At 43.6% G+C, this 22,093-nt stretch overlaps 1 protein-coding gene across 5 annotated transcripts; it reads left to right on the top strand.

Annotated features, from left to right (window-relative positions):
* Window positions 1–1,577: 1,577 nt before the first annotated feature.
* LOC126077146 (zinc finger protein with KRAB and SCAN domains 4-like) lies at window positions 1,578–20,756 on the top strand. Of its 5 annotated transcripts, XR_007517663.1 has the most exons (8): window positions 1,578–1,634; window positions 1,927–2,042; window positions 4,001–4,485; window positions 6,187–6,334; window positions 8,412–8,494; window positions 10,635–10,758; window positions 11,733–17,877; window positions 19,616–20,756. XR_007517663.1 is itself a non-coding variant. In XM_049886189.1 (7 exons), exons 3-7 carry the CDS (start codon window positions 4,063–4,065, stop codon window positions 12,596–12,598), a joined length of 1,644 nt encoding a protein of 547 aa, XP_049742146.1. In that variant the 5' UTR covers window positions 1,578–1,634; window positions 1,927–2,042; window positions 4,001–4,062; the 3' UTR covers window positions 12,599–18,109. The 5 variants fall into 5 exon arrangements, 1 of the variants encoding a protein (XP_049742146.1); XR_007517669.1 differs by lacking the exon at window positions 1,927–2,042; XM_049886189.1 differs by lacking the exon at window positions 19,616–20,756 and having other exon boundaries at window positions 11,733–18,109.
* The last annotated feature ends 1,337 nt before the right edge of the window (window positions 20,757–22,093 follow it).

A 22,093-nucleotide genomic window follows, 5' to 3' on the forward strand; every position in this document is an offset into this window, starting at 1 on the left:
AGTTCTCTTCCTCTGTGATTTCATTCACTTTCATAGGCTTAAATACTATTGCTCTGTTTCTAACCAGAGTTTTGAACCCATTCAAACCCCTGCTGAGAATTTTGCATTTCGACCCCAGATATACGGAATCAGAATCTACATTTTAACAAGATCCTCAGGTGAATTGTGTGTATAGTAAAAATTGAGCAGCCATAGCACTTAGCCACTACACCACCAGGGTTTCCGGTATATCATATACAAGGGATTTAATACAGGGATGGAGTTACAGGGTGATGGAGAGGCTGAGGAACCAGATAAACAATGGTGAGGCAACCCAGAGATCAGCAACAGTAGGAAACTGATATCTTAGAGCTGGAGGGACAAAGGCAGGCAGTGGCGGTTGAATCACCCAACAAAAGCTGGATCATGAAGAACATTTAGTGAGAATAATGGTCTCACTTTTAGTGATATCAAACAAGAGGAGTTTGAGGCACTGAAGAGACATAACCATTGAATTGATTCTGACTTATGGAGACCCCAAGTGCTTCAGAGCAGAACTATGATCTTCAGGGTTTTCTTGGCTATAATCTTATGGAAGCAGATTGCCAGGCATTTCTTCCATGGCACTGCTGGGTGGATTCGAACCACTGTCCTTTTCGTTAATAGCTGAGAGAGAACAGTTTGTACCCCCCCCATGAACCTATATCCACAAAACCCAATGCCGTCGTTATAATAAATCCTAACAACTGGTAGAGCAAGTTTTTGCACCTCCTTCAATTGACCAAAAATTCCTTCACTCTTTCATTAGTTCTTATAAATTTAGCATCAACTAGTCAAGTTCCATGGAACACACTATTGAGATTTTGATTGGCATTACAGTGAATTTGTTTATTTAGAAAGGAATGACATTGAGTCCCTCTATACTCAAACATGGTATGTTTCTCCATTACCTATCATTTCCTTAAGAAATAAGGCTTTGTAATGATTCCATTAAGGTATCTTATTATTTCTTTGCTCCTGGAATTGCTATCTTTAAAAAATTACATTTTTTCTTGTGATTGTGGGGAATGCAATTGTAAATATGAATGGTTTTATCTAGCAACATAACTAAACTCTCTTATTAATCATCATAACTCGAGTTCCGATTATCTTGGGTTTTTCTGTGTAAACAATTCAGAACGCTCTTTAAAACATGTATTTATATTCAGTGTTTTAATTAGGTAATGTAATCAGCTCTAAAATTAAACATATACTATAAACGCGTACAGTAGCACTCTTCCTCTCACACTTGTCCCCTGCTCACCCGGTTCCTAACCCTTCACCTCTCACAGCCCTCTTTTCTTATGTATTGCTGTACAGCTTCTTCGTGAATATGCAAACAAATATAATTTAAATTCTTATTCACTTCTCTCTTTTCGCAAATGTAGCAAACTATAAACAGAGTCATGCACCTAGCTTTTCTCTCTTTGCTATAGCTGGAAAAATCATTTTTTTAAAAAGTCTGTTTAACAGCAATAGACTAGGGGAGGAGACCGGGTGGTGAGCTAGCAAACGACAGAGTGTCAGTCAGGGCCGTGGCTAGAGAGGCCCGGAAGCGGCCTCCGTGCCCCGCCCCGCGGGTGGTTTGCTAGTTTTGGACACTTTGTGAGTATGGGGTGAGTGAGGGACCCTGGTTGGGCACCCGCTTACTGGTGTGGATTTAGGTCTCCTCGCGTGGCTCTCCTCTGGCGATGCGTGCAGTTCTTTGGGTCCCTGGGTGGAGTTGTGTTTACGGTTAGGGGAAACCCCTCCTTGGGGAAACCCCTCCGTCACCAGCGCTCTGCAGCCGGGACCCTTCGGGAGGGACACCCCGGCGAGGGGCGTGGAGGAAGGGAGTGCGCTGTGTGGCCGGACGGGGTTGGGCCTGGGGTCCCCGCGGGGAGCCCACTGTGGGTGCCCCTTGTCCAGGGTCTTTTCTAGGAGTCTGGGTCAGTGCCTCACGGCGTTTGGAGACTGGGGATTCTTGGGTCACACTCACAGACAAGCCTTGAAAATGGGAGCCGTTAAATTTTGCTGGAGACAAGGTCAGTACCAAGGTCTTAAAATTACTATTGAAGTACTGGAAAAGAGCTCGAACTTTGGCGTCAGACCGCCTGTTTCGAATCCTGCCTCTGCCACTTATTGGCTGTGTGACTTTTGGCCAGTCCTTTAACCTCTCTATGCCTCATTTTACTGCTTTGTAAAATGGGGATAATGATTATGACCTAATTCACTGGGTTGTTGTGAGAATTAAATGAGTAAATATGTGCAAAGCCCTTAAAATAGTATCAGGCACAGAGTAAGCACCATTTAAAGATTTGCTATAATTATTTCTAATTGTGGAATATTATCTTTATCATGGTATCTGGCTTTTGCTGCTGTTCCTTTGAATTTTAGTGCCATTTGTCAGTTTTTTTTGTAAGGCGATCACCTATATTTTAGTAGGGAAAAATGAGATATTCTTAAGAAGAGCCTCTCCCAAAGCAAAAACCCAAACTGATTTGTGTTGTGTGTTGTGATGCTCAAATTCACAGTGGCATCCAGGCTTGAAGGTGCCTTTTCCTTGGCTTTTTTTGATTCAAGAAGAGCAAGAGAGGTTTTTAACAGTTAAGAACTAGGACCCCTGGTGTGAGCAAACATCTTGGGTCCTTCACAGTCTAGAGATCTGCCAGCTCTTTAGGGAAGAATTGGAAGCACTTAATAGACTGGAGACAATAATGAAGGCCTGAGCCATGGAGATGGCAGTGAGAATGGAGAAAAGGGAACAGATCTGAGAGACATTACAGAGGTAGAAGAGATTGGACCAGGTGATCCAATGTGACAACTGAATGAGAAGAAAAGGTCAAAGATGATTCCGAGGAAACATGGTGGGTGGGTGGCACTGCTGTTTCTAGAGAATGCCACACTGGGGAAGGAGTAGATTAGGAGGGAAGAAAACCAGCGTGGCTTTGAACATATTCAAAGTAGGCTAAGCCCTACTTCCAAGCTAAGTGTAAATTTCGTGGCAAGCCTCACAACAGAGACAGATGGAAGCCTCACCAGTATGTAACCAGGGTTGAGAAATTCAGTTCTATTTCTTCTGATCCATGTCCTGCCTCTTTTCTTTGTCCTTTCCCTAACATTGGTGTCTTGACAGCAGGTAACTGGTTGCTTTCAGTTGTGACTGTTGGCAACCCCACATTGGCTGTAATCTTACGTTAAGTAGATCACTTTTTTTCTGGGGGGCTGCTGGGTGGATTTGAACCACCCACTTTTCACTTTGTAGCTGAGAGCAAACCATTTGTGCCACTCAGAGACCTTCTTGACAGCAGATAAGGACCCAGTATTAGTTTTCTATTGCTGCACAACAGCTTGCCACAAATCTATCAGCTTAAAACAATACCCATTTATTATTTCCCAGTTCTGTAGGCCAGAAGTTCAGGCAGGCTCAGCTGAGTTCTCTGCTTGGGGTTCTCCAAGGCTGAAATCAAGGTGTTGGTAGGGCTGAGCTCTTACCTGGAGGCACTGGGAGGGATCTGCTTTACAAGCTCATCGGGACGTTGGTAGAATTCAGTTCTTTGCAGCCTGAGGATGCTAATTCATCGTATTCAGAGTCTTAGGGATTAAGGCAAGAAATCTTTGGGAGACATCTTAGAATTCAGCCATCCACAGACCATGGTTGTTAATAGGACAGCTCCAAGCCAATCACTGTGAAGGGCTTCCTAGAGAACACAGGAAGTGGCCTGGGTCTCTGCCAAAGGTCTCCTAGCCCAATCTCAACTTCTCTCCCAATTAGTTCAGGAGTAGGGAGGAAGGGGAGCGGCCAGCCCACCCCCAGGACATCCTTTGAGATGTTTACTATGGGATTCAGGACTGGGGTAGTGCGCAGGCTGAAGCTGCAGAGGCATTTGAACAAGGGGAGAAAATCTCTGCAGTTGCTCCCCAAGGGTGTTGCGGGCCACTGGGCATGGAGGGAGGGGACCCTTGCAGTTTCACTAGTTAATAGCGATTTCCTCCTTTTCAGGAATCTTCTGCAGAAATACAGCTCCCAGCTAGAGTGAGGCCCGAGTACCACCTTGGCCCAGGATGGCAAGAGAATCGAGGCAACGCGCAGCCCTGGACGCCCAGTCTACAGAGGACCAGACGAGACTCCTGACCGTGAAGGTGGAGAAGGAGGAAGCCTCCGCCTTAGCAGAAGAGACCTGTTTGCCCGGCAGTCCGGCACCGGGCCGCGAGCGCTCCCGCCAGCGCTTCCGGGGCTTCCGCTACCCAGAGGCTGCAGCGCCCCGCGAGGTGCTGGACCGGCTCCGGGAGCTCTGCTGGCAGTGGCTGCAGCCTGAGATGCACAGCAAGGAACAGATCCTGGAGCTGCTGGTGCTGGAGCAGTTCCTGACCATCCTGCCGGGGGCGCTGCAGAGCTGGGTGCGGGAGCAGCATCCGGAGAGTGGGGAGGAGGTGGTGGTTCTGTTGGAGTATTTGGAGAGGCAGCTGGATGAGCCGAGGCAGCAGGTAGGGACAACTAGCTTAGTACCTGAGAGCTGTGTATTCTTTCTTCCTAAAATCTCAAGATTGGAGTGAGGGGCATTCCTTAAGATCCAGGGGTTCTGAATCTTTTTCTGTACCATGAACCTCTTTGGCAGTAAAGTTAAGTCCCTGGACTCCTTCTCAGAATAATATTTTTAAAGGCATAAAGGAAAATATAAAGGGCTACAAAGAAAATTAATTGTGCTGAAATACAGTTAGCAAAATATTAAATTTGTGATGCAGTTTTTTTTTATTAACACAGTAAAAAGATATAGGGCAGGTATAATGATTCTGGCAATTTCAAGGTGGTAATAAGCAAAATTACTTTGGAGATTATTTGCCTGGTTGTCATGTGATGTGAAAACATCTGCAGTTTCTATTGGTGACAAAGTCAGAGGTACAGCTCAGACTACCTTGGTTTGTTGCTTGCATTCATAATTGAAGGAAATGCTAAATTTCACTTAAAAAAACCAGTGCCATGGAGTCAATTCTGACTCATATTGACCCTATAGGACAGAGTAGAACTGCCCCATAGAGTTTCCAAGAAGCAGCTGGTGGATTTGAACTGCTGACGTTTTGGTTAGCAGACATAGCCCTTAACCACTACACCACCAGGGTTTCCAGATTTCACTTAGAGGTTAGTAAAATGAAAAATACATTTTTTCCTTCCTTTGTCATGGACCACTTGGGAAGGAGTCCATGGCCCACTGGTTAAGAACCCCTGGTAGAAATGGTTCATTTTTACCTGTATCTTCCTGCTTGTTGTAAGAGACTGTTTCCTCTTTGCATTTTCCTGTGTCCTTGTGCACATTCCTTCAGAGAATGAGACCAGAGTAAAGCCTTCTAATCCACGACCAGGAGTTCAAGGTTCTTGACTTGGACCTACTGCAGCTGAGCTGTGTAACAGTGAAAAGTCATTTCAAGTCTTTTAAGTTCAGGCTCTTCATTCTGTAGAAATTCTGAGCTGCATATGAATTAATGATCATGAAAGTGACTCAAAAACTGTAAATATATAACGTAATTTATAATTAAAAAATAATATTTAATTATAATTAAATGTAATTATATAATGTAATTTAACACAGGAGGCCCTGCGTTGGACAGTTTCACATAAAACCAAAACCAAACTGATGGCCGTCAAGTTGATTCCAATTCATAGCAACTCAATAGGACAGAGTAGAAATGCCCCCTAAGGTTTCCAAGGAGTGGCTGGTGTATCTGAACTGCCGACCTTTTGGCTAGCAGCCAAACTCTTAACCGCTACACCACCAGGGCTTCCACAGTTTCACGTACTGTGATCTTATATCAAGTCCCCCAAACCCTTTAAGTTAGAAACTTCTATTCTCATTTAGCACCATTTTCCAAAGGATTTTCATAAAAGCACAAATGTATATAATGATGGGGCGCAGAATAATTGTGAAAAGCATGGGCTCTGGAGTCATTTGGTCTGAGCTCCCCGTCTAGCATTGCCACTAACTAGCTGGGTGACCCTGGACAAACTTCTTAAACTCTGCTTTAGTTTCCCTATCAGTAAAATGGAGATCATAAAAGTTCCTACCTCCCTGGGTTGTTGTTCATGTTAGATGAGTTAATACTTGTAAAGCTCTGAGAAACAGTGCTAGGCACATAGAGAGCACTACAGAAGTGTTTGATGAATAAATGAAAATAAAAATTAATGACTTCTAGGTCCCAGGTGGTGACCGAGGGCAAGAACTGCTCTATTGCAAGATGGCACTGTTGACAGGAGCCCAGCGGTCACAAAGTAGCCAATTCCAGCCGATGAAGGCTCTGCTCAAGCATGAATCTTTGAGGTCCCAGCCCTTACAAGAAAGAGGTGAGGATTATCTTCTGGGCACTATGAATTCTACCGATTTCATCCAGTTTCCTGTCAGGGTCACCTAAAAGCTGGACCCATTGACAGTTACTTTATATGCCTATCACAGACTGACTTTTTTTTTTTTTTTGAGAATGAGACTAAAAGGGCAATTTCAAACACAGTGATGGAAAGCCTTCCTAACCAAGCCTGGACATAGTAAATAAGATTTTACTAAAGTTTGGGCTTGGAAAGAATTGATTTTTTTAAGAACACAGTGTCTCCATTCATTTAACACATCTTTATGGAGGTCTCCTATGTGGTAGCCAGTATTGTTGGCACTGGGGATAAAGCTGTCAGTGAGACAGATCCTTGCTCCAATGGAACTTATGTTTAGGGGAGACAGCAACTAACAAATTAATAATACAATTTCAGATAGTGGTTAAGTGCTATGAAGAAAATAAGGCAGAATCTGTAAAGCCAGCCAGAATACTCCACAGATCGTAGAACTATTGCAAAGTGAAGTGTGTAAATCTCCTAAACCATAGGCCTGTTATTAGAACAGCATGAAAATCCCTTCACAAGAAAAAGCTGTAAGTTCCAAGGTGTCCAGTCATATGCCCTGAACATGTGTGCAGGTTCCCAAGACACACAACACTGGGACAGGCCAGCCAATGTGTATTCTTCAACTGACCAACTTGCTTTCTGCCCCTTGCAAAGTTTGTCTCCTGTGGGGAAACCAGAACTTCTTTACATTTCTCTCTCTTTTGAATCTGAGAAAGTTCTATACAAGCAGACTCCCGTTTCCTTTTTTCTGGGCCCAGCCTTGTCTGACTTCGTAGTTTTTCAAAACCAAAGAAGAAAGTACCCTAACCAAAACTGAACCAGTTGCCTTCAATTTGATTCCAACTCATGGCGACCCCATGTGTTGCAGAGTAGAACCTGCACTCTGTGGAGTTTTCATGACTGTGGCCTTTTGAAAGCAAATGGCCAGGCCTTTCTTCTGAGGCACCTCTGGGTGGATCTGAACTGCCATCCTTTCTGTTAGTAGCTGAGTGCCTATCCAGTTGTGCCACCCAGAGGCTTCTAGAAAACACCCTGTTGTTATGTGCCTTCAAGTCAATTCCAACTCCTAGTGACCCTATAGGACAGAGTGGAACTGCCCCATAGGATTTCCAAGGATGTTTTCTTTTATGGGAGCATATTGCCAGGTATTTTCTCCCAAAGGGTGGTTGTGAATTTGAAACACTGACCTTTTACTTAGCCGCTGCGTGCTTAACCATTGTGCCACCAGGGCTCCTTAGAAAGCACCCTAATAGCTACTGAAGACATTTTAAGCAAACATCTTATTTTATCCCCCTGTTGTTAGTTCCCCTCGAGTTGATTCCAACTTGTGGCAAACCCGTGTATGCAGAGTAGAGCTAGTTTTTGAGGCTGTGACCTTAAGGAAGTAAATCATTAGGCCTGTTTTCCAAGGCACCTCTGGGTGAGTTCGAACCGCCAACCTTTTGGCTAGTAGCCAAGCACTTAACCATTTGTGCCACCTAAGGACCCCTATCTCAGCAAAATTCAAGACTAAAGGATCTTCAAACAGAGGGCTCTGTTTTCTTTTTTCTAATTTTTATTGTGCTTTAAGTGAGAGTTTACAAATCGTGTCAGTCTCTCATACAAAAACTTATATACACCTTGCTGTATGCTGCTAGTTGTTCTCCCCCTAGTGAAACAGCACACTTCTTCTCTCCACCCTCTATTTTCGTGTCCATTCAGCCAGCTTCAGACCCCTTCTGCCTTATCTCTCCTCCAGACGGGAGCTGCCCACATAGTCAGAGAGCTGTTTTTATTTTGTTTTGTTTTATGTTGCTTTCATTTCTCCATTCCTTCCAAGGATCCTGCCCATGGTTTGTGTCTCTGCAGGAGCACGCCTGCTCTCTTCAGGCCCTAGAAGTAGAGCTGGTAGGGATCAGGCATTTTGGAAAGAAACACTCTGTATAAATTTGTTTGGCAGGAATTTATTAACCCAGTTTTCGAACTTGGATTCCACAGGGCGGGGAGGCTGAATGCCAGGATAGATCTCACCCATAGCTTCTTTCCTTCTTAGTTCTCTGGGTTCCTGGTCTTGCCCAGGGTGGAAGCTGCAAAGAAGACACAGTGGTAGCTGCCAGGCTCATCCCAGAGTCCCAGGTGAGCTAGAGTCTCCCGTCTCTCCCCCAGAACTTTTCACTACTGTTGGTCTTCTCACCAAGGTCCCTCCCCACTCCTCCTCGACCCCAATCCGAGATTGTAAAAATGGCACAGGGATGTCTGACCTCATCTAACGGGGAGAGAATCCTTATCATCAGCAGCCCCAGGCTGATCCCCATGACGTAGAGGTCAGACACACCTCTCTTCTCCAATCTTTTTACCAATTCTGACACCAGCCGTCCCTCCCACGGCACTCTCTACTTCTCTCTTGGGTTTGATAATTCATTGCCACACAGAACTCACAGATCATACTCAACGGTTATGAGGTTTATTAGGGAAGTAACAGGTTATACCTCAGAACCAGGATCAACAGGCTACAACTCAGGATGAGGATCAGGAAGCCCGTAGGCAAAGTCTCCCTTCTTCAGTGCAGGACAGCTCTCTCCGCTCCTCTCCGTGCCCTGAGGACAGGCTCACTCAGCCCTCTGAGGAGAGGCTCCTCTCTTGGCCCTCAGTCCTTGGCCGCACTTGGGCCTGGCCTCTGCCCTGCTTGGGCAAGCCATACAAAGCTCTTTAGCTCTGCCAATAAGCTGCCAGATGCACCCTACTCTGCCAGTAAGCCTTGGCCCAAAGGCGCTTAGCTCTCTCTCGCTCCATGGATCCTCTGTGGGTTGGTGGGCCTTGCTCTGCCAAATGCCTGGAGGCACCCCACTCCACCAGCAAGCCTCCTGCCTGAAGGAGCTCAGCTCCCTCACTCCGTGGTTCAGCACAGCCTTTGTAGCCACCTTGTTCTGTGGGCTGGGAAGCCCACCGCGCCATCTTGCGCCGGTCTCCTGGTTCTGCTGCTCTGTCTCTGCTGCCGCTTCTTGTAGTCTCATACTGTCTCCTGTGTTATAGCTCTCTGTCTCCTGGATCTAGGAGGTTCTCAGCACAAAGACCCTGGGTCCTAAGGATGTGCCCCTTTCCTAGCTCTTTTTTCTTGGCGGTAGTGAGGTCCCCACCTCTGCTCTGGGATTGGCTCTCTTTTTAAGCCTAGTGGGGTGGCAGAACTGACCAATCCCCTTGTTAGGGTTCCATATACCTTATTTGCATGGTCCTAACCCTGCAAAGGTTCCATACACCTTATTTGCATTATTAGCAGGCTATCAAATCCCCTTGGTGGGCCACAGGCACATTATTTGCATAGTCCCTCCCACTCATTACAAAACTATGAATGGCTAAAAGGGCCATATTAAGTAATTGACGGCACTGCATAGATCCACCTGTGATTCAAGTTTTCCCGTCTATCCCAAGTTTGCTTATTACTGCCTGTCTTCGTTTTGGTGCCCATGTAAGAGGTATTTCCTGTTTTACTAATAGCTTGGAGGGCTGTCTGTGCTTCCCAGATCTTTTCTACTCCGTCTCTTTGGTCAGCCCCTTCATCTGTGGGATTTTCTTCTTGAACCAAGGGCGATTTAGCAAATGTTAACTGAGGATTTTTATGTGAAGCTGGTCTTGTTTTATTCCGTAAAAGTTTTTCAAACTCTTTGTTTTTAAAAAAGTTTTTACGGTAGTCATGTTAGTGAGGGACATAAAGACATGGACTCTGCCCTCAAGGAGCTCACACTTGAAGGGACACAGAAGGCCTGTCCTTTTGAGTCTGAAGTTATTTATGATACCACCTGAGCAATCTTTTCTTACCTGGATTTTCATTTCTCACCCAGTCTTGCTGGAAGATCTCAGTGTTTAAGGCACTTTAGTTCTCCATTTTTTTCCCACCTCAGACTTAGATTTCATTGTATCTTAAAAACTATTAATGTAAATAAGCCCCCACCTCTACCATGCCAAAAAAGCACAACATAAATCTTTTGAAAGTTTTGGATCTGGTCCACTCCTTTTACTTTGTTGGCCTTTATTTTCCAACTATTTTCACTTTCTAGACTGTTGTCTAGATATTTATATGAAAATACTTATCCTAATCTGTTTAATGTGGTTTTTGATAAAAATGTTACTAAAGATAGGGTTAAGTAGGTATGGTTGGAGAGGCCTCGCTCTCTTATTAAGTGGGACGTTCATTCTTTGCATATGCCCCTCAGGCAGTGTCCAGCTTTGTGAGTGACCTTGGGCAAGGGGAACTAGGTGGGATTACCTGTTGTTTCAGGGGTTGCTGAAAGTGGAAGATGTGGACCTGACCCTCTCCCCTGGGTGGCCACAGCTGGACTCATCTCAGGCAAACCTCTACAGAGACGAGAGGCAGGAGAACTGTGGCAGCCTCATCTCCCTGGGTAAGATGATGGGCACTCATTTCTCTTAAGCTTTCTTGGTGTTCTTTGTGTATTAGAACCTACTGGGCTATTAGATGCTTTGAAGCCCCATTATGTTTAGATTCAGAACTAACATTTCTGAAACCCAGCTACTAATCAGCTGTGTGACTAGTTCCTTAACCCTTCTGACCTTACCTTGTTCCTTGCCCTGGCACTTCTGTAGTCAGCTTAAGTGTGATATAGTAGATGCAGCCCCTTAGCACAGGCCTTACTCATAGTAAATGTTGACTTCCTTTCCTTCCCTTCTTAGGGCCTAACTGATGAGGAAGGCTGAGGGGTCTCTTCAGGAAATGGGCCATGAGACCATAGAGTGTAAGCACTAGAACGACCTTAGAGATGAGGGTGCAGAGGACAGAGGTTAGGTGACTTGTCTGAGTTCACATAGCTCATTGGTGGCACAGCAGGGGTTCCAACTCAGATCTCCCAACACCAAAACCAGTTCTGTTTTGCAGACCCTGCCATTTCCTGAGGCAAAGTAAAAAATGACTATCTTTTCATTGGTCAGTGACCAGTTCGAGTCATCACTTTTCCTGTTTCTTACAGAATGCTTCAGAAACCCTTTTACTTGCACTTTTTACTTTGGCCTTCTGCTCAGCCCTTTTAGTATCTAATCCTAGGGGTATGGCCCTGCCTTACTGTTCTTAGAGCTGAGAGCCTCTGCATGTATCCCCCCCACAGTTCTTCATCCTCACCACCCTCCTCCACTCCCTTCGCTCCCAGTTGTACCCTTCTTCCGATGCACCCATTCCCAGTCTCAGGTCTCCCTCCTCTACAGCACTTCTGTTCTCCCCTGTATTCCTGTCTGTACACTCGCACTCAAGTCCCCCTCCTTGGCATATGCAGACCTCCGGAAGTCTTGCCTCCCTGATACGCATCAAGAGCTTTCCTCCCATGACAGGGCATTATTGACAGTCACCCGTCATTTGTTGTTTCAGGTGGTGAAATACGGACTAAGATCAGCAACTTGCCTCCTGAAGATGAAAATCTAGTACGAGAGCCTCGGGAGCTCCCATGCCACCTGGGTGAAGACATTGCCAAGATTCCTCCATGTGCAGAAGCTGGTGAACAGGAGGCCAGGGTACACAGAAAGCAGAAAAATGCCACAGGAAGTAGGCGGCACTACTGCCATGAATGTGGAAAGAGTTTTGCTCAGAGTTCAGGCCTGAGTAAACACAGGAGAATCCACACTGGGGAGAAACCCTATGAATGTGAGGAGTGTGGCAAGGCCTTCATTGGGAGCTCTGCCCTTGTCATTCATCAGCGTGTCCACACTGGTGAGAAGCCATATGAATGTGAAGAATGTGGCAAGGCTTTCAGTCATAGCTCGGATCTTATCAAACACCAGAGAACCCACACTGGGGAGAAGCCCTATGAGTGTGATGACTGCGGAAAGACCTTTAGCCAGAGTTGCAGCCTCCTTGAACATCACAGAATCCACACTGGGGAGAAGCCCTACCGGTGCGACATGTGTGGCAAAGCCTTTAGGCGGAGTTCACATCTGCTGAGACATCAGAGGATCCATGGTGGGGATAAAAACATGCAGGATTCTGAACTTGGAGACACCTGGGAAAGTCAGGGCAGAATGGAAAACCAGTGGGAAAATGCTGAGGCTCCCATATCTTATAAATGTAATGAGTGTGACAGAAGTTTCACTCGGAATAGAAGCCTCATTGAACATCAAAAAATTCATACTGGTGAGAAACCCTATCAGTGCAATGCATGTGGAAAAGGCTTCACCCGAACATCATACCTTGTCCAACATCAGAGAAGCCACGTTGGGAAAAGAATTCTATCACAGTGAGCCATGTAGTACATGCCAAAGGTGGTGCTCATTCCCCATGGGACCGAAGCCACCCTGGAGCTCCTCCTGACTCCAGAAATTGTAGGCTGGGGCTTTGTTTACCACTGAATATAATCAGGTGTTAGACAATATAGAGTCTGATTAGGAAGAATTATCTCCTATAAGGTGATGGGAAAAAAAAGAAAAACTTGTTTAATAGGAGGCTATGAGACTGGTATCTCAAAGAGGTAGGACCTAAAATAGTTTGTTTTAATCCGGTGAACTTAAATGGGCTTCCATACTAGCTGCTCACTCTTAGCCAGTACTTTGTTATATCCCCTGGGTGGATGACTGTGATTAAGCTGTTCCGACCATTTCATCCCACCTGTACCTATAATGAGGAAACCCTGGTGGTGTAATGGTTAGGGGCTGTGGCTACTAACCAAATCCACCAGGTGCTGCTTGGAAACTGGGACAGCACTACTCTGTCCTATAGAGTCGCTATGAGTCAGAATTGACTTGACGGCAGTGGGTTTGGTTTTGGTTTATAATGAAGGAACGGTGGCACAGTGGTTAAGCACTCAGCTGTTAACCAAAAGGTTGATGGTTCGAACCCGCCAGCCATTCCGTGAGAGAAAAATGTGGCAGTCTGCTTCCATAAAAGATTACAGCCTTGGAAGCCCTGTGGGGCAGTTCTGCTCTGTCCTGTAGGGTTGCTATGAGTCGGAATCAACTCAGTAGCAACTGATTTGGTTTTTTGGTTTCTATACCTTGATGAATCCTCCAAAAGTTAGATTCATGAGGACTTATACTCCCCACTGTGCCTTGCACATAGGCGCTAATAAACCTTTGGTAAATGTATCAGAGAGATTACCTTCATAGATTTGAAAATCTGATGCTGTCTAGATTTCGGAGGAATTTCTCACTAAAGCCATTTGTGCTTGTATCTAATTCTTTGAAGTTCTAGGTTCTGGGTCAGTCTAGCCCCTGATGTAAATTCTGAGATGCTCAGTAGCTTGTTTCTCACTTTTTAGGCCTCTTTGGCCTAATCAGGTGCCCCTAAAGCTCCAGACACTACCCTTTCCTCTCCTCCCACTGTGTACAGACTACATCAAGGTTGTGTCCCCCAAGTGCAAACTTCCTTTGGATCAGTGAATTCACGCTAAATATTTATAACAAGTAGCACGTAAGGTTTCAAAACTGCCTTAGTAGTGTGTGACAGTGTTTATCTTCTTATATAATGATTCCTGCATCGCTTGTGTGGTGCTAGCTCCTCAATTATTCATGTGAGAACATTAGAAGTTCTTGTTACTGCCTCAGGCTAACTACTTTTCTCTAACACGCTTTTGTAGACCATCTTTTTTTCCTCATGGTAGTCAAAATTTCAGTCTTGTGAATTCAAGGGAGGAAACGTGATTGTTTAGTCAGCTCTATAAATAGCACTGGTTTTTTTTTTTTATATAAGTAGTATTTATTATGTATGTATTTCAAATGGAGTTGCTGCTACAGAAGTCTTTCAGGATAGCTGCTTTCCTGCAAACTTTTTTGTTAGTGTATCACTTCTTATTTATAGAAGTATGCTTTTGTTTTTGCATCTAGAAACCAAGTGAGAAACCAGCAATCCCTTCCCATTTACAGTATCAGTCTAAGACTCTGGGATTTGGATGTAGCAAGGTTTCTTGCTCACCTTTCACAATTAGTGGTTTAGCCATTGTGATATATTCCTGCATGCTGTTTTTTTTTTTTTTTAGGAGTTGAGTCATCACCCAAAATTACTTGCAGATTTATCCATGCCCCTGTTTTTATGCCAATTGCCAAGACTTGGTACTTCAAGGTTTTCAGGATCTAGGACAATGAAAACTCTAGGGATCACAATGAAATATTGTCCCATCTGCAACCAATTATGGGTATAGCGCAGGGCTGAGCAGCATTTTTTTCCATTGTGCATGGAGTCACCATGATTTAGGGATGACTTGATGGCAGCTAACAACAACAGGGGAAAGAAATCTAACAAATCCTAATGTATTTTTACATGCACCACAGATGGCATCCCATACTTGATACATTTTTTATTCCAGGTGGTTTCTTGTATATATTATCTATTCCCATGGGCATGAAATGTGCAGTGTAACTATTAAATTTGTGTGTACATTGCTTAATCTGCTTTTGTAAAGCCTTCACCATATGATGTGCCCTTCAAAATCTAATATTTAGAAGCCCAGTGGCCTGACCATCCAGCAGGCTCCTTAATGAGGGCCCATGAGTCTATGTGCTTTAGTCAATGTCAGGCTCTGTACCAAATTGATGTTCAGCTTAACTGCACAGTCTCCAGTGCTTTAGGCAGTTTACTAACATAACAGTGGATGACTTCATAATGTGGATTTACCACTAATGTAATGTGGATTTTCCACATTAGAGATGGACTGTTCCATCAGTGAACCATGCTTCATTATCGGGTTATACCTGTTGCCCAGTCCTCCATAGGCCAGTGGTTTGGGTAAAGCAGCAGATGATTACATCTCTCTGCCTACCATCTCTTGTGCTGTTTGTTAAGGCCTCTGCATCCAGATTTGGTCCTCAAATAAATGTGCTGTCTCTATTTCATATGGGGACTTTTTTGTACTTGCTTACTTTTTGGGATTTTGGTTCAGAAAAGACCCTTTACAGGATGAGAAGTCATCACTTTTTCTTTGGTTTGATGATCTCTATTTATTAGCGTTCAATAACAGCAATGCAGTTGCATCTCAAAGGGCTGTACTCTTCAGAGTTGGAGGAAAGCCTTAAGTGGAAAAGCCCAGGGCCCACTGAATAATCAGGGGGTTTCACTGCCAAAGGCTACAACCAGCTGTTGATTAATTGATTAAAAACACCTGCAATTTCATGTTTTTGATAGAGGAGAAAGGCAGTGCTTATTGCACACTTAAATGAACTGCTTCCAGGGCCTCCATTCAAACGTAGCTGCATTTTTGGTGACTTGATTCACAAACTGTAGGAAAATTCTCAGGTTTGAAATGTGTTGTCTCCAGTACTAAAGATGCCAATGAGATGTGGGGCATCCTTCTTTGTCACTGTGTGTCACATAAAGTCAGTGATTCTCCGGAGTTGTTTGTGGGCCCAGATCTCAGGCCTGATCTTTTTTTTTTTTTTTTTTTTAATCTGTCAAGGTATTTATTTGTGTAATGAAAAGCTTTTAAATTTCTCAAGTTCCAATGAATTATTGTAATTAAGGGTGCATTCATTAAAAAGTATCACTAATGAGAAATGTGGCATCCCTGGGTGGTACAAACTGTTAACATGCCCAGCTGCTAACCAAAAGGTTGAAGGTTTGAGTCCACCCAGAGGCCCTTGGAAGAAAGGCCTGCCAATGTATTCTGAAAAGCCAGCCATTAAAAACCCTGTGGAGCACAGTTCTATTCTGACACATATGAGGTTGCCATGAGTCAGTCAACTCGATGGCAGCTGGTTTTTAATGAGAAATGTGGGCAAAAAGAAAGAAGAGCATATAAAATTCTAGCAAAGCAAGTGATACCAGGTTAGACTTGCTTAAGGCAAGAGTCTGGCCCACTTTCATGGTTAGAACACCCCTTGATTTCTGGGTCTAGCCAGGCCTAATCTTATTTCAGTTTGAGAAACCTAAGTAGGGAGTCTCTGGTTCCTGTATCCATGTTATCACACAAGATGTAATTGGGGGCTATGATTTTTCCTCCCAAAAGTCTCTTCCAGGGTAGGACTTCTGGTACTGTCAGTATGAGGAGGGTAGGAAAGTCTTCCTGTAGAAAACAATTAGGAAAATGACAAAAATAATAAAAACAAATATTTGAAATCTGTGGGAAATAAAGACAAATTTGAGAAGAGCTTTAATCCTGAAAGACTACTACTACATTGGGTAAGAACTGCAATTTTGTGGCCTCCTCCTAGTGTGGACTCAACTCAGTGACTCATTTCTGATGAAACAAAGTAGAAATAATGGTGTGGGACTTCAATTATTAGGTCATAAAAGGCACTGTGTTTTTCTGCTTGGCGTCTCTCTCCCCCTTGAATTATTCGTTTTGGGAGAAGCAGCTGCCATGTCATAAACACATCCGCCTATGGAGGGGCCCACGTGGTGAGGAATTGACGCTTCTGGCTAACACCAAGTAAGGAACTGAAGCTTTCTGCCACCAACCACATGAGTGAGCTCGAACACAGGTCCTCCAGAATTAAACATTCAAATTATTACAGTTCCATCTGACATCTTGATTGAGAAACCTTTAGTGAGAACTACCTAGCTAACCTGGTCCTGGAGTTCTGGTCCTCAGAAACCATTGGGGATAATAAATGTTTGTTGTTTTAAACTGGTAAATTTGATATAATTTGTTACACAGCAATAGATGACTACTACAGACATTTGGTACCTGAAAATGTGATGCTGCCATAACAAAAACTTTAAAATGTGGAAATGGCTTTGGAACTAGTCAGTGGGCAGGAGCTGGAAGGGCTTTGATAAAAATATTAGTCAACACTGAAGAGTCTGGAGGAAACTATTTGTAAAAGCAAAATGTCTTTTGAGGAGGCTATCTGTAAGGGCTTAAAGTGAGGAAAACCTTACTGGAAACTGAAGGAAAGATGATTTTTGTTACATAGCGACAGAAAGTTAGCAACACTATTGCCTGCAGTAAAGTGGAAAGTAAAAAACGTGCCTAGTAAAGTGGATGACCTAAGAAGATTTCTAGGCAAAATGTTAAAGGTGCCACCAGTTTTTGCTGCTCAAAATAAATTGCTAAAGGAAGATTTATTAAACTAAAAGGTTCAGAATTCTGGCTTTAAAGATTCCCAGCCTCTCCAAATGGTGAATAATGCTAAAAATAAGAAATTACTTCCTAGCAAAGATCAAATCCAAGGCACTCTCAAGGAAGCAGTAGATGAAGCTGAGGGCAAGATACAAACTCCTTTGCCAAAACCTCAAGAGGATCAAGTTGGTGTCACAGAGTACAGTTTAATCAGACAACAGGCCTTCAAACGAGTTACGAGTGTGCCTCAGATTCTCTCAAACAATAAGCGTTCTAAGAAGTTTAAGGATGTTGATCCTTAGCAGTCTTAGCTGAAGCCTAAGGTACAGAAAGCCTTATCTCTAAGAAATTTGTGGGTGTGGATTTTGTCTAATGGAATGAATTCAACAAAGTTTTTCATAGATCAGCAGAAACATCACACATTTTGAATAAAAGGAACAGAGATGGTACTAAATGTGAAAAGCAGCCTATGGAGCCCTAAATTCTACTGGCAGGAAGCAGAATGAAAGAAGTATGCAACAACAAACACAGGTAAAAGGATGGATCACTCAGCATGTAGAACTAAGATTCCAGAGTATAGAGTCAAGAGCCATGGAGCATTATTCCCAGGCAGGGGTAGGGCTGGGTCCTAACCAAGGAATTTCGAACATTTGCCTGGATGGATTTTAGCATTGTTATGTGGCTCCTTTGTCCCCTCCCTTTTCCTGTTTTTAAATGTCCACAATGGTTATCCTATGCCTGTCCCACTGTGGTGTGTTGGGGCGGTGGGGGTGGGGGGTGGGGTGGCGTGGGGTGGAGGACAGGAGATAACTTGTTCTTTAGTTCACAGTACTTCAGATCATGGATAACTGTACTTGAAGCACTGTTGTTGTTGTTAGGTGTCATCGAGCTGGTTCTGACTCATAGCGACCCTATGCACAACAGAATGAAACACTGCCATGTCCTGCACCATCCTTACAATTGTTGCTATGCTTGAGCCCACTGTGTCAATCCATGTCGTTGAGGGTCTTTCCTCTTTTTCACTGACCCTCTACTTTATCAAGCATGATGTCCTTCTCAAGGGACTGATCCCTCCTGATAACATGTCCAAAGTATGTGAGGCAAAGTCTCACCATCCTTGCTTCTAAGGAGCATTCTGGTTGTACTTTAAGAAAGATTTGTTCGTTCTTTTGGCAGTCCATGGTATATTCAATATTCTTCACCAACACCGCAAGTCAAAGGTGTGAATTCTTCTTCAGTCTTCCTTTTTCATTGTCCAGCTTTCACATGCATAATGAGGCAATTGAAAACACCATGGCTTGGGTCAGGTGCACCTTAGTCCTCAAGGTGATATCTTTGCTTTTTTAACATGTTAAAGAGATCACTTGCAACCAGTTTGCCCAGTGCAGTGCCTCCTTTGATTTCTTGACTGCTTCTTCCATGGGCATTGAAGCAGTGTACCCAAATAAATATATTCCAGGAGCCTTATCACACTGGAACCTGGAGACTAGAATATCCATGAATCCTACAGATATACATAAGTGATTAAATAACTGGGGGAGGATATACAAATCTGTACAGAAAAATTCTAAATAATTTAGGTAGATATTCTGCCCTCAAGGAATTGGAGCATAATTTCTTACCCCTTAAGTGTGGACTTCGCATAGTGGCTACTTCCAAAGAGTACAGTACTAGCGGGGGGAGGTGGGAAGGGGAGGGGGTAAAAAAGTAATTTCACAGTGGAGACACCTAGGAAAAGGAAACTACTTTAGTCAGGTGATCAAGGTTAACCTCAACAGCGATGAATCAAGTAGGTATTATATACCCTTGATAGGTTGTTGAGATATCTCTGTGGACTTCCCAAAAACTCATATCCCCCATCTAACCATGAGAAAAACATCAAAATGAAATTGAGAAACATTCTACAATATATCTGACCAGTACTCCTTGAAATTATTAAAGGTCATCAAAAACAAGGAAAGTCTAAGAAACTGTCATAGCCAAGATGAGCCTAAGGAGACATAACAGCTAAATGTAATGTGATACCCTGGATGGGATCTTGGAACAACAACAACAAAAAAGACATTAGGGAAAAACTAATGAAATCTGAATAAAGTATTGTTTAGTTAATTACAATGTATCAGTATTGCTTCATTATCTGTGACAAATGTACTATAAGTAAGGTAAGATGTTAACAACATATAAATCTAAAATCATTCTAAAATTTATTTTAAAAGATATGCTCAGAAAAGGAATAGGGAGTACAAGGTAAAAATTACCTACGTTTTAGTTTTCCCAGGTGTTGCCATCAAGAGGGTAGAGAGACCGGTTATGTGAGAAGAGATGGAAACCTCAGAGATGGCACGAGGCTCCTGAGCTCTCCTCCAACGCCTCCTCCACCCAGGATCCTGGCCCCTGTGGAGTCCAGGGCTGTTGAAAGGAATCTTCATCGCCACATTGATGCCTAGACTCTGGGTCAGCTATCTCTGCCAGCCTTACCGCGCAAACCCCTCCAAAGCTACTCAGACTTCAAGAGAGCAGAGCGCATGCGCCCCCATATGGCCACAGGGCTAAGGACGGAAGACCACAGATTCATTTCGCCTCCCCACGTGATTCCCCCTTTTGGTTTTCTCCATCATTTTTGTTTCCCACTTGGTCTATTACTATCCCAAAGAAGGAAATATGGCAAGTAAAGTACTGAAAATCTAAATATCTGAAAACTTCTTCAGGCTACTTTGCCACTTATATTTCATTTACAATTCTGTGTCGGAAATAATTTTCCTCCGAATCTGGAAGGCATTTCTTCAATGTCTTCCAGCTTTCAGAGACATTGCTTTTTGTTCCCTCTTTTTATTTTCAGGATCTCTTCTTTTCCATCCTCTTTTTGAAATTTCATTGTAATGTATCTTAGTGTGGATCTCTTTTCATCTAATAAGAATTTGATTGGGCATATTTAAACTATAAACTTTTATCTGTAATTTGTAAGACACTTATTTTAATTATTTTAAATCATTTCCAACTCTCAATTCTTTTTGAAACTTATGTTACGAGGTTGTGTTGGAATTGCTTGATTTACAGTATAAGATTCTTGTAGTTTTCTCTCGTTTGCCATCAATTTTCCATTTTGTACTGCTCTGTCAAAGTGTGACATGTTGTAATTCATCTATTTTTTTTCATTTCTATGATCATATTTTAATTTCCAAGACCTCTTCATTGTTTTCTGTTTGTATTTGACTGTATTTTTTTAATTTGTTATTGTTTCATAAATGTCACATATTTTCTTACATCATTTAGAAATTAGTGATAATAGTGACAGGAGACCTGTGAGGTCTCATGGTCATCTGCTTTCATAATATCATGAACTTTTCCCTCTCAGCACTTAGCTCAGTAGTGATTTTACATTTATCTTTGTAATTTTTTTTTTTAATAAATGCTGGTTATGTATTAAATTGTGTCCTCCAAAATTATGTATTCCCAATCCTAACCTCTGTGCCTGTGGTTATAATTGTAATTCCTAAAAGAGAAATTTGTGTCAATATGCAAGCACATTGAAATTGTCTTTATTACATTAATGAGACAGGATTAGTGTATGGTCTATCTTGAGTCAATCTCTTACAAATATAAAGAGAGCAGATTAGGAGGCAAGGCCAAGACGGCAGCGTAGACAGATGCTTCTGGTGATCCCTCTTACAACAAAGACCTGAAAAGACAAGTGAAACAATTTTACTTATGACAAGCTAGGAGCCCTGAACATCAAAGGCAAAGTTAGAAAATGGACTGAGCAGCAGGCAGAGGGAGAGACGGTTCAGAAGTGGAGAGTTGCCAGAGCTGAATCGTCAGAAACCCTCAGGCACCATTCCTGAGACTGACTGCAAGGGGTTGGTGGTAGCGTTTGGCCAGAGTTTCCTCAGGGAGAAACTGGCAGCTGCACAGCCTACTTGCACCTCCAGAACCAGAAAAGAATGGCACTCTTGGCGAAAGCTAAGTACTTGAGTATATTTTACTGTGGCCCCAGCCCCCAAGCCAGTTCCAGTGGCTGTTGATTTCCCTGGGCCTGAGATAGGCTCTGCTGAGTGCTCTGAGCCATTCTCCCAGCCTTGGAGAAGGGATAAATTCACAACTGCGGGAAAAGATAATCTGCCAGGTCCACTAAACTGTGGACCTGAGGACAGAAGCGGCTCCTGTCAGGCATAAAGGGTCCATGGACTTTGAATACCTCCCCCCCCCTGCATGGACCTGTGTGGGCCTATTTCAGGAGAATAAGCCCTTATTGGCAGACTGCAACTCTTTCAGCTGTGTGGTAGTGAGGTGGGCATTTGAAATTTGACACTGCTTTGCCTATTAAACAGTGTCCTCGGCTACCCACATCAGGGGCCTAAGGACTGGTGTCTCCACTCAGGTCACCCAGCCACCTGCGACAGGGGTCCAAGGAAAACAGGTACCTCCCAGTCCTTACAACCAAAAGCACTGGGTGCCCATGGTCCATGTGCAGAACCGACCCACCTGTGGTTTCTAGGGAACAGGGACGTACTTTCCTCATAGACACTCAGGGGACAGCTGTCAGCCCTCTGCTTTGTTCAGGGTGTGACCCTGCTGCAATCAGATACCTATGCCTACACCAGTCACCCCTGCCCCTCTAAGACTGTAGGACAGAGCCTGTACCACACACTTGATGACCAACTACCTAGACACCTGAGCTAAATCCATACAAGAAAAGTGAATGGACTCCTAGGCTCATATACCTGGTAACAGCTCTAGCCATCTGGTG

The sequence above is a fragment of the Elephas maximus genome, chromosome 1 (genome assembly GCF_024166365.1).
Source record: "Elephas maximus indicus isolate mEleMax1 chromosome 1, mEleMax1 primary haplotype, whole genome shotgun sequence".
Taxonomy (NCBI): Eukaryota; Metazoa; Chordata; class Mammalia; order Proboscidea; family Elephantidae; genus Elephas; species Elephas maximus.

What these genes read in the sequence shown, in the direction of transcription:
- LOC126077146 (XM_049886189.1), top strand. Translation starts at nt 4,063, where the DNA reads ATGGCAAGAGAATCGAGGCAACGCGCAGCCCTGGACGCCCAGTCTACA. An exon ending in CCAGCCCTTACAAGAAAGAG is followed by an intron (nt 6,335 to 8,411) that starts GTGAGGATTATC and finishes TTTCCTTCTTAG; the next exon opens with TTCTCTGGGTTCCTGGTCTT. An exon ending in GGCTCATCCCAGAGTCCCAG is followed by an intron (nt 8,495 to 10,634) that starts GTGAGCTAGAGT and finishes CTGTTGTTTCAG; the next exon opens with GGGTTGCTGAAAGTGGAAGA.